Source organism: Cnephaeus nilssonii, assembly GCF_951640355.1.
Source record: "Cnephaeus nilssonii genome assembly, chromosome: X".
NCBI classification, from domain to species: domain Eukaryota; kingdom Metazoa; phylum Chordata; class Mammalia; order Chiroptera; family Vespertilionidae; genus Cnephaeus; species Cnephaeus nilssonii.
In genome coordinates, this window is record NC_137071.1 from 73018069 (window position 1) to 73036280 (window position 18212).

At 37.2% G+C, this 18212-nt stretch overlaps 1 protein-coding gene across 1 annotated transcript in view; it reads left to right on the plus strand.

Annotated features, from left to right (window-relative positions):
* NRK (Nik related kinase) overlaps nt 1–18212 on the plus strand; it is a gene marked incomplete at both ends in the record, with an annotated part of 210912 nt that overhangs the window by 174919 nt on the left and 17781 nt on the right. The window contains 8 exons of the mRNA XM_079765591.1: nt 2666–2733; nt 5708–5802; nt 7724–7818; nt 10356–10720; nt 12390–12726; nt 14333–14504; nt 14952–15107; nt 17066–17209. Of these exons, the coding sequence (XP_079621717.1) occupies nt 2666–2733; nt 5708–5802; nt 7724–7818; nt 10356–10720; nt 12390–12726; nt 14333–14504; nt 14952–15107; nt 17066–17209 (1432 nt within the window). The remainder of the gene's footprint in view (nt 1–2665; nt 2734–5707; nt 5803–7723; nt 7819–10355; nt 10721–12389; nt 12727–14332; nt 14505–14951; nt 15108–17065; nt 17210–18212) is intronic.

The window sequence follows — 18212 nt, forward strand, 5'->3', positions numbered from 1 at the left end:
ACATTCAAGGAACATGAACACTAATGAGAAATAAGGAAAAAGTAGAGAAATAGCTCCCTAATGCAATTTGAATTTCTTGATCACACACTTGCAGACCAAACAAAATGCAAGAGGCATCACCATAGTTCCCTACAAACCTTGGAAACCTCAGAATTTTCTGATTTACACAGTGCAGATTATACCCTAAATAGCTAGTAAATATGGCATTCTGAAGCAATGGTCTTAGAGTAAGTCTTATGATGTGGCAAAAATCTCATTATTAAGGCAAATGTTTTGGCAAACATTTCTCCAAAGATACCCAAATAGCCAATCCTATATAATAAAGAGGTAATATGCAAATTGACACTCATGCCCTTGTAAAAGATGGCCACCCTCATGTGGTCAAAGATGGCCACCATAAGATGGCCAGAAGGGGAGGGTAGTTGTGGGCAATTGGGCCAGCAAGCGAGAGAAGTTGGGGGAGACCAAGCCTTCAGGGGAGGGCAGTTGGGGGGGACCAGGCATGCAGGGGAGGGAAGTTGGCGGGGGACCAAGCCTGCAGGGGATGGCAATTAGGGGCAACTAGGCCTGCAGGAGATGGCAGTTGGGGGGGACCAGGCCTGCAGGGGAGGGCAGTTGGGGGTGACCAGGCTGGCTGGGGAGGGCAGTTAGGGGCGACTGGGCTGGCAGGGGAGGGGTATTGGGGGTGACCAGGCCAGAAGTGGAGGGCAGTTGGGGGTTACCAGGCCAGCAGGGGACCAGTTAAGCATCAATCAGGCTGGCAGGGAGTGGTTAGGGGCCAATCAGGCAGGCAGTCAGACGAGCGGTTAGGAGCCAGCAATCCTGGATTATGAGAGGGATGTCTGGTGCCAGCAGTTGGACATCCCCAGAGGGGTCCCTGATTGGAGAGGGTGCAGGCTGTGCTGAGGGACACCCCCACCCCAGTGCATGAATTTCATGCACCAGGACTCTAATAAATACATAAAAAGATGTTCAGAAACATTTATCATTAAGGAAATGCAACTCAAAACCACAATAATTACTACAAGGTACTATCTAACACCCACTAAGATGGCTATAAAGACAAAAATAGCAAGTGTTGGTGAGAAGGTGAACTAACTGTAAACTTTATATCTTGTTGGTGAGAATGCAAAATGGTGAACGAATAAAAAATGAGGCAAGGCAGCACTCCAAGGCCTATCTACCAATGTTGGTAGAAAGTAAATCTGCCCCACTGATGGAAGCTGGCATATTACATATGCTTTTTTTTCTGGGTGTTTTGCTGTGTTAGATGAATGTTTAAATAATACAATTCAAATGAATTTATTTATAATTGAAGAAAGTATTTGGAATACTGTCATTTCAGTAAAACTATAAATTGAAAAACACTTTTTAAAAAATGGGACAGTTTTGACTCAGATTTTAATGATGTTTGTGTGTGTATGTGTGTGAGTGTGCATATGTGTGACACCTTTTGAAAATCTAAGGTTGGTGTAAAAGGGTGAGTGAGTGAGAACTTTGAACTTAAATTCTGAGTGAGAGTTTAACATAAAAACTAATATGAAAACATAGAAAGAACATTACATTAGCCGTTAGAAGACTTAGATTCTGATAATAGATATTATTTGAGTTGATGTAAAATTCTTTAAAAAGTCATTTTCCCTCTTTGGGCTACAGATTTCTCAATAACAAAATCAGTGTGTTTGGTTATATGATCTCCAGAATCTGTTATTATATTAAATTCAGAGCTATCATCAGAAATTATGGTTAAGCAGTTCTAATGTTATAAGTAACTAGGAGCTCAGCCCGCGATATTGCACAGTGCCGCCCACCAACCTGCAGCCCTGCCTTGACACCATAACCTGTCCACGCAGAGCTCCAGTGTGCCTGGCCCAGCCCTCAAACCCTCTGGCCTTCCCTGGCTGCTTCAAGCCCCACCCTCAGTCCCTCCAGTCGCCTCGGGCTGGTCCTACCTTCTCTCTGCACCTCCCTGCTTCTGCCCTATCTCCGGAGCAACATGGCAGCTCCACCCCGTGAAGGCAGCAGAGGAGAGTGTGGAAGCCTCCCACCTGCTGCACTGTGCTCCTTCCCCTGGCAGGTGGGCCACAGGGCACTCAGAGTGCAAGCAGTGGGTGGTGAAGGACTGGTGAGGGGGGCACTATGGGCTCTCACCCCTGTCCTCCCCACCACCTCTGGGTGCCTCCCTGCTTCCACCCTGTCTCCGGAGCAATGCCCCAGCTATTAGGCTAATGACCTGGTCATTACCCGTTAGGGCATCCCATTCATTAGCATATTAGCTCTTTATTAGTATAGATTATGACAGTTATGGCGAACCTCTGACACGCGTGTCAGCACTAAATATTTAGTTTTTGGTTTATTAAATACAATTATATATAACAATTATACATTTATGTTATTTAAACTATAAATATCATGAAATAATGTTTTTTCCTCAAAGTGACACACTACCCGAGTTATGCTCAGTTTTTTGGCAAAGTTTGACACACCAAGCTCAAAAGGTTGCGCATCACTGGATTATGAAAATACAATCTATTTATAAAAATTGGATTTTATAAGTTGGATTTTTAAGAAAATATCTCTATGAAGAAGGGTATTTTGCCATAAATTAAACTCAAAGGTATTTGTGATGGAGAATTCTATCAAAGTATTGCATTGTGTCTTTAAGGTCCAAGAAAGATGTACTTCTGTGCCTTATAACCGGGATCATGCACACCATTTCATGTTCTCTTCAAGGTATGTGTCTCTGATATATTTACTCACTATTTACTATCACATGGATAATTAAAGCTTATCTATTTGACACTAAGGTCTGTGTTAAGTTAAAACTAAAATATCAATAACAACATCATCATCAATAGCCCATATTTAAAACCTTAATTTCAATGATCCATTAACTAGATATTTCACATTTTGATGTATGCAATCTCACTGTCATTTAGTTTGATAGTTAGCTGGTAAGATCCCCAATTTAATAAAAGTAACAACAATGAAATCTTTCAATTGGTAATTTACAATAAAAACAAGTATAATTTCATTTGTATCATATACTTCAATTGCAAATCCTATATAATAAAAGAGTAATATGCAAATTGACCATACCTCCGTTACACCAACAAGCCATGCCCACCAGCCAATCAGAAGCAAGTATGCAAATTAACCCAACTAAGATGGCTGCGGCCATGGAGCAAGCAGGAAGCTTGGGTTTCCCCAGCAATGGAGGAAGCCAAGCTTTCCACACACTCTGGCTGACCCTGAACTCCTCTCAAGGCTACTAAGTTTCAATTATAGAAGATAAATAAATCCCCACAAAAATGGCGGCAGCCATGGAGCTGGAGAGAGCAGGAGGCTTGAATTGCCCTCAGTGATGGAGGAAGCCAAGCTTGCGCAGCCCTGGCCTGCCTTGGCCTCTGCTCAAGGCTACAAAGTTTCAATTATAGAAGATAAATAATCCCCAGATACCAGGGCCTCCGCTTGGGTCGCCGGGGGCGTGGCCTACTTGCAAACCACCACAGGCCCCTCACCCAGGCTGCCCCACACCCCAAGGGAATCCCCACCTTATCTGGGACACCCTTCAGGACAAACCAGCTGGCCCCCACCCATGCACCAGGCCTCTATCCTATCTAATAAAAGAGTGATATGCAAATTGACCATCACTCCAACACACAAGATGGCTGCCCCCATGTGGACACAAGATGGCTGCCACAAGATGGCCAGCAGGGGAAGGAAGTTGGAAGGGACCAGGCCTGCAAGGGAGGGCAGTTGGGGGCGATCAAGCCTGCAGGAGAGGGCAGTTAGGGGTGACCAGGCTGGCAGAGGAGGGAATTTGGGTGCAACCGGGCCTGCAGGGAAGGGCAGTTGGGGGGACCCAGGACTGCAGGGGAGAGCAGTTAGTGGGGACCAGGCCTGCAGGGGAGGGCAGTTAGGGGCAAACAGGCTGGCAGGGGAGCAGTTAGGCATCAATCAGGTTGGCAGGGGGGTGGTTAGGGGGTGATCAGGCTGGCAGGCAGAAGCGGTTAGGGGCAATCAGGAAGGCAGGCAGGCGAGCAGTTGGGAGCCAGCAGTCCTGGATTGTGAGAGGGATGTCTGACTGCCCATTTAGGCCCAATCCCAGTAGGACATCCCTCGAGAGGTCCCAGATTGGAAAGGATGCAGGCTGGGCTGAGGGACACACACCCCCGTGCATGAATTTCGTGCACCGGGCCTCTACTTTTATTATGTACTACATGATAAAACATACCTGTACACATAAATAATTTCTAACCTCAGAAGCTAATGACACAGAATGTGCAAGCCTGAAATGACCTATTGGGAAAATCAAATCTAAAACTCAACATTATATCAGTGATAGTTTATATCAGTCACTGTAATTCTTATCTCTGTAATATTGGTGAAATTTCATTAATTTTCAAAGTTCATGTTTTATATTTTAGATGTTGTGTGCAATGTGTTATATTTGGAACTACATTTAAATGAAAATTTTCCTTGAAAATCATACCCCCTCCAACCCCAATTTATGGGTACAACTTAGCCTATATTCATTCACTCAGTCATTCAGTAAATATTGAGCACTGACTATATTGAAGATACTGGACAGAATGTCCAGATGGCATAGAGTTGATAGTATATAGTATTATATTCCTACTATATTATACTTTAAAAGTCCATATATTTATGTCCTTAGATTTTATGTGTAGAAATCTTGGAAAATTTGAAACCTAGATTGGGAACTTTCTCTTTCTCTGTATTCAATGAATGGATTGTCATGGTCCTTATGGCCACAAAGAGGGGAAGAAACCACTTTAGTTTTGTGTATCTGTTTTTAGTATCATGGGGTATGACTTTAATGAAATGTTATATATATAATATACTGTATATATAATTGTTATTTCTGTTAAACTAGAATTGGTTGATCATTTTTGAAATTATGAATAACAAATGTATTAACTTTAAGTATGGTTAAATTTATAAAATTGACTTAAATGAAACTTGAGTCTTCCCTGCAATTTTGGTTCATAGAAAAACTTGTCTGTCTCAATCTTAAATTAATAACTATAGTCCTTCCTATGCAGAAATTCCAAAGCAACTATAAAATTTAGCAGCACTCATTCCAAAAATCTTTCTAAATACTCTCTGAATTTGAATAGTAAAAATTTAAGTGTTCTATCTGTGTCCAACTATCTATCTATCTATCTATCTATCTATCTATCTATCTATCTATCATCTATCTATCATCTATCTATCTATATCATCTATATTTGGAAATGGACATTAAAAATTGTGGATTCAAAGCATTTTAAATCAGGATGATAATAGTGGAATATTTTACATTAAAATATGCATATATTAGCTTTTTATCAAGTTGAAATCCTCACATACTGTACACTATAAAGTTATGTTTATTGCTGTATTACTTTATTAATGTCTGAATACTTGCTTAAAGAAACTTTATAGGAATTTTTAAAAGTAAATATTATATGTGGAAGAAACACATGACTATATGGGAACAGTTTTTTTATATTTTGGAAAATGTTTCTTTGTTAAAGATAAAAATAGCATGTTTGGGGGAAAGTGGAAATTGGAAAATATTACTTAAGCTCTCCTTCCCAGTTTGGTATATGCACATATACTTAAATAAAACTTGTTGTTGGCCCTAAAATTGAGTTGTACATATTAGGACATGACACATACTTTTCTGTCTTTTCATTAGTGTTCCTCAGTGGTCTCTTTTGGAACAAGTTCAGAAGCCCATTGACACCAGACAAAGGAGTTTGCAAAATCCTCAAAATTGCCTAGCAACATCAGGTGATTCAAAGAAGAAACTGTAAAAACACAACTAATGATTCCCAATTTATATTGCAGAAGTCAAGAAATTATTTCAACAAAAAATTAATTGAAAGTGTCATGGAGTCCAAGTAGGATTAAGACCAGGAGGCCATTGGATTTGGCAATTGGGTATTTGATGGTGACATATTAGAAATGAAAATTGATTTTTCAAAAGTTTCTTCTTTCAATTGAGTAGTAGCTATGGATGTGTCTAGGGAGATGGAATGTGTCTACTTTAGTTTCTATAATATATGTGAAATATATGGGAAAGGTACTTGGGAGAGGCCTCTACAATAAGCTTAATTTTATAGGCTATCTTTAGTATATGGAAATATTAGATGAAGTAGTTGTATGTGTTTATTCCTACCACCTATTTTGAAATAAGGAAATCCTGCATTAAGCCCAAAAGCAGTCTGAACCCTGATTAGTGGGAGAAAAGAATGGATAGCAACTGTGTAGATAATAGCTAAAGTTCTTTTCAGCTCTAAAATTCTATTATTTTATTGTGTGTGCTATATAGAACATTTTAAGTTCCCATGGGATAGCATACTTCAACATGTAGGAAAGGAGAGCACGTACTATAAATTTGCCTCAAAATCTCAAACACTTGCCTAATATCCCTATTTAGCCTAATAACACACCAAGAGACTTGAGAGAAAATGGTTTCCTGCGGAAAGATAAGAAACTGAAAATATACAACTCTATCAGAAGATGGAGACACAAATTGTAGGGTGTGTTCAGCATAATATTTTCAAAAGATACCAGTGTATGCAAATACGTGTTTTCTGGAGTTGTAGTGCCAATACTTTGGCTATATATACCAATGCTGCAAATAAAAGTGGGATAGTACTATTTATCTTTAAAATCAAGTGCACAAAAACAATAAACAGGGACCTGAGTGTCCCCTTAGTGAAGCTTTTTCAAAGTACACTCACCCATACTCCCACTGGGTTTAAATCACAGGTGTTAATTACTATACCACAAATCTTCATCTCAAAAATCCAGACTTCCAATCCAGATAAATTTGCATTTTAAATAGAAATATTTACACTAAATTTGAGCTGTGCATTGTGATAGCAACTAACTACATGTGGCTGTTAAAATTAAAACCAAAATGAAAAGAAAATTATATTTAAAAGTCAACCCCACAGGCACACTGTCCATATTTCAAATGCTCAATAGTCATGTGTGCCTAATGACTACTGTATAGGACAGTACAGATACAGAACATTACTATTGCTAAAGAAAGTTCTATTGCACAGCACCACTATAGAAAGGTTCCCAGCTTTATAAAAAGGGCTAAGTTTTGTCTTTTTTCAGTTGTTCACTTCTCACCTATATAGAAATACTTAAGGCTATATCCTTTAGTGGAAATGGCATGATAATGATTGTAGTCGACTCTCTTCTTGAGAGTTTTGTCTAATCTATCATCTTCTAATATACTGTTGGGCTCTTTTTGTACTGGTTATTATGGCAGGCTAGTGATACCACCCAGCTCTTCCTGTTTTTAATATATTCTTTCTCTTAATAGAACTATCTGTCTACCAGTCTTACTGTGTACCTTCTTACACAGATAGAAATGCTTAGCTAGTGTAGCCTTAATATTGAAAACAGAATAGCCATGTAGCTATATAATTTTGTTAACCAGTGTCACCCCAATAAATTAAATAAACAGGAAATAAAGAATAGCCATGTAGTTCTACAGGCAGTACAAACCTTGAGCCTGTCTCTGTCACTTAAAACAGAACAAAGAATCCTGGTCCCATAAGAATTTATCGGGTGATATTTCCTGAATGAAAAGTTACTTGAAAAATACTAAGAAATAGAACTGGTACACTGTAAAAATGAAGGCAATTGCTATGATCACCACTATTATTAATACCCTTTTGACATTCCACAGACTCTTCCAAGGAAGAGAGTCCAGTGACTAGGAGAAGGTCCCAGTCATCACCTCCTTATTCTACAATTGATCAGAAGTTGCTGGTTGATATCCATGTAGGTTTCCATCTTAACTCATAATACATTTATGTTTGTTCTTCTTCATTTTAAATTTCTTTTGAGTTATTTTTATCTTTACTTGAGGTAAAGGTTAAAGTGTTTAGTTTTTATGTTAATATTTCAAAGACTTCTATTGATATGTGAGTATGCACAAGATGAAATCTAGAAATTAAACTTGAAATGGAAGAACATTTAATTGATCAACAAACAACAAGTGCTGGTGAGGATGTGGAGAAAAGAGAATGCTTCTAGTGTACTGTTGATGGGAATGCAAACTGGTGCAGCCACTATGGAAAGCAGTATGGAGTTACCTTAAAAAATTAAAAATGGAACTGCCTTTTACTCAGTGATCTCACTTCTGGGAATATATCCTAAGAATCCTGAAACACCAATCAGAAAGAATATATATGCACCCCTATGTTCATAGCAGCATTATTTACAGTAGCTAAGATCTGGAAACAGCCTAAGTGCCTATCAGTACATAAGTGGATAAAAATGTCATGGTACCGTCACACAATAGAATACTATGCAGCTATTAAAAAGAAAGACCTCTTATCTTTTGAGATAGCATGGAGGAACCTGAAGAGTATTATGCTAAGCGAAATAAACCAGTCAAAAGAAGACAAATGTTACATGATTTCACTTATATGTGGAATCTAATGAATAAAATAAACTGACAAACAAAATAGTACAATAGATATGGAAGCATGGAACAGACTGAAAGATCTCAGATAGAAGGGGGATGGGAAGAGATTAACCAAAAAACTTATATGCATATATGCATTGCCCATGGTCACAACAATAGTACGGTAAAGGACTGAGGTGGGGAGGGAACCAGATGGAGGAGGGCAATGGGGGGAAGAACAGGGGACAGCTGTAATACTTCAAAATAAAGATAAAAATATTTTATTTTCACACTAGTGGCCCAGTGCATGAAATTTGTGCATGGAGGGGGGGGTTCCCTCAGCCCAGCCTGCACCATCTCCAATCGGGGACCCCTTGGGGGATGTCCGACTGACGGTTTAGGCCCAATCCCACAGTTGGACATCCCTCTCACAATCTGGAACCACTGGCTCCTAACTGCTTGCCTGCCTGCTTGCCTTATTGCCCCCTAACCACTCCCCTGCCAGTCTGATCTCACTCCAAACTGCTCTCCCCTGCTGGTCTGTTTGCCCCCAATTGCCCTCCCCTGCTGGCCAATGTGGTTCTGATTGGTCAGTTTCTATACCAGCCAGCATCAAAAGCTCCACCTCCTAGGCAGCCATTGGCTCCTCACAGTTCACCGGGATTTGGTTCCCATTGATTGGTTTCTATTCCAGTCAATGTCAAAAGCTCTGCCTCCTAGGAAGCCATTGGCTCCTCACAGTTCACCCAGATTTGGTTCTGATTAGTCAGTTTCTATGCCAGTCAGCGTCTCCAGGCCTATCTCCAGGCCTGATCAGAGAGGCAGGGCTGATCAGCAGCCCCTGCAGAGGCCCGAAGAGAAACAGAGGCGCAGCTACTGGTGAAGCCTAGAGAGAAAGAGAGAGGCAATGGCTGATCAACAGCTTCCATGGAGGCTGCAGATCAGACCCTGCCTCTCTCTTTAGGCCTTTCTCCAGGCCTGATCTGCAGCCCCCTTGGCAGTCAGTCCTGGGTCACCTCGCAGGACTCACTTCCGGTCAGTCAAGCCTTCAGTAGTTTTCGACATTACAGACCCTGGGTTTTTATATATTAGGATTCTTATGTCAGACAATATTCAAGAGAAGATTATTAAAAGAACTATTTTTAGAAGCTAATCTCCAATTAAGGAGTAGAGGCTAGCTGCTCAATTTTTGTCTTATCATTTCTTGGATGATCAGGCAATGTATAAAAAAAATAAAGAAAAATAAAATTCCCTCCATTTGCATAAATAAAAAGTATTCCAATTATTTGTGTAGTGTGCTTTTAGATCATTACATTTTACTTTTGTAATTACTCCTATCCTACCATACACACACACACACACACACACACACACACACACACACAATCATTTGTAGCTTATTCAAAGGTTGCTTATATGATACATCACATACTTAAATGTGGATTTATATTAATATGCTTAAAAGTGGTTGAGTTATTTTAAGACAGCCTATGTTGTATAAAACTAGAGCTTGGAAATTAACATATCAATTTTAAGAGGTATGTATTAATCCCATTGTCAGGGAATAAAACAAAAGGAAAAAGTTACTCTATCTTCTATAGTGCATCAAATCATCTGTTTTACTCTCTAGTACCAAAACCTAATGTCTATCTTCAGAAGACAAGTAAGGGAAATTTAAAAAGTGAGTAAATTTTTTTCTTGTGTCATCCAGAAAGTTCATTAATGATCACAGCTTGAGGTTTGGGTTTTGTCATCTCATCATTAGAAAAATGTTGGTTTTATCTACTGAGTAAACATCTTCATTTCAATTGAAAATATATTTTTAAAATATTGTCAGCTTGGAAATGTTTCAATATAGATGCAAATGCAAGGATACTAGAAACTACATTAATCTTTCTTGTGCACACAGGTTCCAGATGGATTTAAAGTAGGAAAAATATCACCCCCCGTTTATTTGACAAATGAATGGGTAGGCTATAATGCACTCTCTGAAATCTTCCGGAATGATTGGTTAACTCCTGCACCTTTCATTCAGCCACCTGAAGAAGATGGTGATTATGTTGAACTCTATGATGCTGGTACTGATACTGATGGTGATGATAATGATTCTAATGATGTGTATGAAGATACTTATGAGCATGACAATGGCAATGATGCCTTGGATAACCATGTTGGTCAGGCTAATGATGTTGGTGAAGATCAGGATGATGATGGCAATGATGAAGCTGTTGATGACAAAGACAATAATCATGATGATGCTCCTAGTTGGCCAAGGTTGTTTTTTTCTGGATTACTTACATTATCTGTTTTTTATAATTTCAAAACTATTTGCATCTTTGGTTTACTTGCAAAATTTATTGCTAAGTGGGTGAAGGAATTGCACTTGCATATTAGTAAATGTTGACTTTTAATAATATATTATAATTATTCAATGAAAACACTTAATTTTCATTTTATACTGTATTTCATTAATATTCAAATATTTGTTAAATTCTTTAATTTTTATAAACAAAAACCTCATTTGTTTATTTTTTCTGTTCACTTCCTTTTTATTGAATTTATTGGGGTGATACTGGTTAACAAAAATTATACAGGTTTCTGGTGCAAAATTCCACAACACATAATCTGTACAGTACACTGTATTGTGTATTCACCACCTCAAGTCATCTGTTAACATTAATATTACTGAAACATCTACCCTGTGAAACTGCAATAAGTATGAGAAATGGGGATGACAAATTAATATTGTGTTACTTTAAAGCTATAAGGTAAAGTTCTGGTATTTTCAAACAAAATATCTAAATCTGCTTTAAAAGGTATAAAAATTTGACTTTCACTTCATATTTTCAGGCTGCAACTTACTAACATGGCATTATTCTTGGAATTCTGAAAACTGCTATAACCAAATTTAGTATTTGTTAAAATTTATATATTTATAAATAGCTGCCTAAAGTGATAATATTTAGTGAAATAGTATTTTTGGCATGCCACCAATTATTTTCTGTATGTATTTAGTTCCTTGCTCCTGCTATGAATAACCATTGTGTTCTTATTTATATATGCTCATGGCTTGTATTCAAACATATCTCAAAGAAGATTAGTTACTATAATATGTTTTTACATTTGTATAAAAATAATTAACAGTGGGAGAATTATTTTCTTTATAATATTGAAATCTATATCTTGTTTTGGTTCAATTTTAATTTTATTGGAGGATATATATGACAGAAGAGACATTTTTTTTTCTTTTTTGCTAACTAAAATTCTACCAGGAATTCCAGTGCCAAATAAATTTGCTTTCAGAGTTATAATAGGTACATGTTAATGATGCCTGTTATGCAAAAGATCATTGAGGCATTTTGTTAAGCTTGGTTTTCTTAGCAGCTAATTAAATTACTATCTTAGCTTAATGAAATCTATATTACTTCCCTTCCTCGTGCTATAGAATGGAATTCTATAGCAAAGCAATTGATACACATGTTAGAAAAACAAGGCACATGTTCACATTAGCATAAATTAGATATATTGCAAGAAAAATTATTCAAATATGTTGTGATTGAGTCAAGAGTCTGGGTTTGATCATTCATGTAGCTGTGAATTTGCTAATACATAAAATAGTCTATTATTTAAAAAAATACATATTCTTACTACCAACCTAACATATGCTCTTAATAAAGGATTAAAGTTATCTTCCATCTGCTATCCAACTGCAACTAGGGAACTAATGGTGGCTATGGGGTCAATTCAGTATACTGTATAAGATTGAAAGGACATAGGGACATATTTCTTCTCTATATATTACCAATATTCACATAGAGCAAAAATGTGCCTCGAGATAGTACATATGTATGCAACACATTCTAATTCTGTTTAATTTGATAACTTTCAGACATGTTTTTGTTGGGTTGCTTTCCCCCAATCATTAATTGGATCTTGTTATCAGGTCAAGCTATGGCAGAGGTGGAAACTGGAAGCAAAATGGTAGAGATGACGATAATGGAGGAGAAGGTACCTGCAGAAGCTATGGAAGCCAGAGAGCCAGTAGAAGCCATTTAAGATATACAGCCAGTGGGAACAATACAGCTATGGGAGATCACGAAGAAGATAAAGCCAATATAGGAAGCTGGAGAAGAGGCATGGAGGGTAATGGAGGTAGGAGAGTCCTTGAAAAAAATGAAGAGAGTGAAGTCTTTGAACTCAATGAAAGAGAAAGTTGCTCAGAGAGAGATGACCCAGGTTTGGAGAGACCAACATCCCAGGACTTTGAACATCAACAAGAGGTAATTCACCATTTGAAAAGGGAAGTGAATTACTCTCCTTTTGAATGTGTTTCTTCATGTGATATGTCACATTTTCAGCCATTCCATGTATATTTTAAACTTCAGACCAAAGCCTTAAACATTTTTAATTATAGCTGTAGGTGGATCTTTGATTCTTCTAATTTGCATGATTCCTATTTATTTTCAGAGACAAAAATATCTTCTTTATTTGCCTTTATTACTCAGATCACATGCTTGTTTTAACACATACTTTTTTCTAGGAAGTTTTTATTTTGATAAAATATGCATAACAAGTTTTTCAACTTTAACTATTTTAAGTATATAATTCAGTAAAATTAAGTACATTCACAATGTTGTACAACCATCACTACTAGTCATTTTAAGCACTTTTTTAACATCCCTAAAAATTAAACAATTAACTCTATTATCCCTCTTCCACAAACCTAGTAGCCTCTATTCTTTTTTTGTCTAGGTACCTTATTAAGCAGAAATATACAATATGTGTTCTTTTCTGTCTAGGTTATTTCACTTCGCATAATATTTTCAAGGTTCATCCATGTTTTAGCATATGTCAAAAAAATTTTTTTTAATTTTAAGGCTTAATATCTCATAGTATGAATACATTGCATTTTGTTTATCCATTCATTCGTACACAGACATGTGGGTTGTTTTAGGCTGCTTGCTATCATGAATAATGCTGCTGTAAAAATTGGTATGCAAATATCTGTTGTTGGAGTCTATGTTTTCAATTTTTTGGACTATATACCTAGAAATGGACTTGCTAGATGTGTAATTGTTATTGTGGTATTGCTAGATTCTATTTTAGTTTTCTAAGGAACTGTTCACACATACAATTAACACCTAAGTAACTAACTATTTTCACATGATGATTTGTCATTTACAAAAGGTTTGCTGACTTTATAAATAGGTTTAAAAATACTCAGATAGCTACACATATATATAAACTAGAGGCCTGTTGCACGAAAATTGTGCACTTGTGGGGGGTCCCTCAGCCCAGCCTGCGCCCTCTCGCAGTTCGGGAGCCCTCAGAGGATGTCCGACTGATGGCTTAGGCTGAACAACCTGTCGCTGTGATGCGCACTGAACACCAGGAGGCAGATGCTCAATGCAGGAGCTCCCACAGGGTGAGTGCTGCTCAGCCAGAAACCCTGAGCTGGACTCATGGCTGGCAAGCACAGCAGCAGAAGCGGGAGCCTCTTCAGCCTCTGCGGCAGCACTAAGAATGTCTGACTGCCGACTTAGGCCTGCTCCCCGGACTGCGCTAGGCCTCTAGTGTCTAAATAAGATGTCTGGAAGAGTGCCTAGGACATAATAAAAATTCCACAAATGTGATGTTTCCAAATTTTACAGTTAGAGACTTCAAGCTCCTTGAATTTCTCCTGTGATATAAATTATCTCAACATAAGTTATGTCTCTCTTTCAGATGAAATTGTTGGGTTCATCTGGCAAATGTGCATTTTATATAGGTGCAGAATTATAGACATTAACAAATTTTGCATTCTATTTTTCAAATGACCCCAGGAATATTGTATTTCTCTCACTGTTAAGCTCCTAATAAAATCAAAATTAATTTTTCATCTTTTAGGAATCAGTTTGCAGAAGTAGGACCTCAAATGCCATTGCCTCAACACTTGATGATAAGAATAACAGTATAGACATATCAGAAGCATCAACAGAATCAGGTTTTCCTGCCAGTCACTCATCTCCTTTCAACATTTCTGGGAGTACTGCAAATACTGAGTGTTCCAATTCCATCTGTAAGTGTGTTTAATCTCCAAACCCTGCTATCTTTTCACATATTAAATATAGTGTTTGACCACTGATTCATGATCTGAAAAGAATGAAATCTTTCTGACATTCAGTTGACATTAAGCCAGATGGATATAAGTTTTAAAAATCTACTCTTCTCCGAGTCTATATGGCACCTAAATTTGAACTGCAATTGAGAAATTGAGTCCCTCATTTGTAATTTTTTTGCAATCTAAGCAAAGTAACTTGAAATACATTTGTATTCAGAAATATGTTATCTGATTTTGCTATCTGATGGTTTAGGAGTTACAGAAATTATACCTACATTTAAAAAATAAAATGCCATTGAAGAAAAGGAACTTATCTAAGCTGTGTCTCATTTGTAGAAACATGCAAGCACATATCGTGTAAACATTAGTAATTTCTCTCAATATCTTCTCCTTACTTCTTGATAGTATATACTGGATTAGTGGAAGTACCTGAGAAATCACCTAAGAAAACCTCTGAAGTCAATGTTAACCCACTCTATGTCTCTCCTGCATGTAAAAAACCACTAATCCACATGTATGAAAAGGAATTCACTTCTGAGATCTGCTGTGGTTCTTTGTGGGGTGAGTTTGGTTTCTTTAAAATGAGCTGTTGCTCTTTTGAAGATTATATTTTATCTATGTAATAAAGTGGTGAAAAAATCATAGGTATAAAACATTTATTTTCTATTACCAAATCATTACCAAAAAATTAAAAATATATTTATATAATTAATTTGCTCCTTTTTGCTGATTTATCTTCACTGAATGTAGTTTGATGTTTGAATTGGTGCTCCCTACCTTTTTTATTTTATTTTTCTTTTTATCCTGAATTAACTGAGTTAAAATATAAAATTGAATTAGGTTATGAGTTTTTTAATGTTTGAGCTTACTATGTTTTAATGTAAGAGGATGTGCAGCATATAATTAATGAGATATTACAAGAAATATTTCTGCAAGTTCTTGTTTTGAAATAATCTTGAGGATTTTTTTGAGAAAGTTACTTCTATGTCTTTGATAGACTTTTTCAGTCCTTTATTCCAGAAGAGTGAATTATAACCACATTAGTAGTATGGAGACAATATTTTAACTTAAGCCAGTTTGTAGCATAAATGAAACAATAAATGAACAGAAGAAGGGGAGAAATCCAAAGTAAATGCCAACCTCCAATTTGCAATTTCATAGATTTTACTTCATGTAAGATTGAACATGGGACAGAACTTTATATTAAAAATAGAGCAATGTAGTGGACATTATAGTTATATGGATTGAACAACTTAGGGAAAAACCTAACATCATCAAAGTTTTGCTAATGTAATGTATCAGATTACAAGAAAACCAAGTTTACTTCATTATCATTTCAGTCAGGTGACTGCCCAGTTTATGCCTAGTAATTAATTTTCATTATTTCATATTGAAGTACTCTTTCTTATATTACCTTGCTGATTTTCCCCTGTGTCTTAGGATATGAAGGAAAACTTCCACAGTGGTTTGAAATACATTCTAACTTTAGTTTAATCTTCTATTTCAGTTCTGTCATTCTGGTCTTTTAAAACAGTGCTTATATGTTGTTTTTTTTTGTTTGTTTGTTTGTTATTGTTTTTTTGAGTGACCAGAACCAGCAGACAAAGAGTGTCAAAATTTAAATACATAAAAGTAGGGATTAATTTAATAGACTTTTGGCAATGTAAATATTTTAATACATGTATGAACACAGAATCATTCCATTTTAATTCAGTTTACATATAATTATTTTAAAAACATTAAAACCCATAGATATAGTTAGAAATGAGAAATCAACTGAATTGATGCCTGTAGGTGCTAGAAATCTTCAATATTTAATGGTAACTTACCAAGGGGTTGATTGACTTTTATAAAGTTTGGGACACAACTAAGGGTTCTGAGATATACATACAAATTTATTTGTAATATGGAACACTAGACACCAGCCAGTACAATATTGCTAAAGGGTATTATCTTCCATATTTGTATGCATTTCAATGAAATTTGTTCTGTTGGTAGAAATTCCATTTTTACACAGAATAAGGCTAACATTAGCTTAAAATGATATGCCACCTTTATATAAATCAGAACATTGGCATAACAAAAATCTTACCTAATAATAGACAAACATGTAAATTGACCATACCTCTGCTATGCCCACAGCCAATCAGAGTGAGTATGCAAATTAACCCAACAAAGATGGCAGGCTAATTTGCATATACAGGCACGGAGCAGCCGGGAGGGGCAGGACGCCTGCTATAAGGGGGAGGGGGGGTGGCAGAGGGAACTACAGGAGCGGTGCTCCAGACAGAAGCGAGGACTTGCTGTCTCCCGGGCAGGTCAGGAGCCGGGACGTGCTGGCTCCAGGGCGGGCCAGGAGCAGGGACTTGCTGGGTCCCAGGTGGCTGGGAGTGAAGCCAGAGGAAGGAAAACCTATTCTTGCACGAATATCATGCAACGGGCCTCTAGTACTAATATAAAGTTATTTATAAAAATGTAATCTGAGCTAATATAGAACTTTTCTTTTTATATATAAACAGGAGTGAATTTGCTGTTGGGAACCAGATCTAATCTGTATCTTATGGACAGAAGTGGAAAGGCAGATATTACAAAACTTATAAAACGAAGACCATTTCGTCAGATTCAAGTTGTAGAGCCACTCAATTTGCTGATTACTATCTCGGGTTTGTTTAAGAACTAAAATTAGCTGAGTAATTATACAGATTAATTAGGTTTCAAACTGGGCTAAAGAATTTCTCAGGAGAAGGTGTTCATAGGAAAGCACTTTAAATATCACATTTATTTGGGACACCAGACTTTCCAACTAGTATTTTTTAAACCTATTTATAACTTAAACTAACTTCTGACTTTCCTTTGTTATCTGTACATTTGATTGCAATACACCCAACCTAGGTCAATTATAAGAAAAGCCATGTGTTTTATTAATTATTTTAGAGCAAGAGGGGGAGAGAGAGAGAAAGAGAGAGGGAGAGAGAGAGAGGCATCAATGTGAGAGAGACATATCAATCAGTTGTCTCATTTACTCGCCCTGACCAAAGATTGAACCCGCAAACTTTGGTGTATGCCAGGATGATGCTCTAACCAACTGAGTCATCTGGCCTGCACTCAGGTCTTTTCTGAGTATCCACATACTACTTTACAACTCACAATTTCACCCACCCATGCACACATGACCACACTAATATCCACTATATACCTTCCTTGTGATGTATCTGAAGAAACAAAGAATGAAGTAAATAATTAGATAAAAATTATACTGTGTTGTCCCTGACACAAACTTATCATAAAAGCCTATGGATAGGGTTAGTAACAAGACTGGATTCTCTAAGGCAGTGGTTCTCAACCTTTCTAATGCCGTGACCTTTTAATACAGTTCCTCATGTTGTGATGACCCCCAACCATAAAATTATTTTCGTTGCTACTTCATAACTGTAATTTTGCTACTGTTATGAATCATAATGTAAATATCTGTGTTTTCTGATGGTCTTAGGCAACCCTGCTAGCAGTTCTCAACCTGTGGGTCGCGACCCACAGGTTGAGAACCGCTGCTGTAGAGCCTAAGACCCACAGGTTGAGAACCGCTAGCAGGGTCGCCTAAGACCATCGGAACACACAGATATTTACATTACGATTCATAACAGTAGCAAAATTACCGTTATGAAGTAG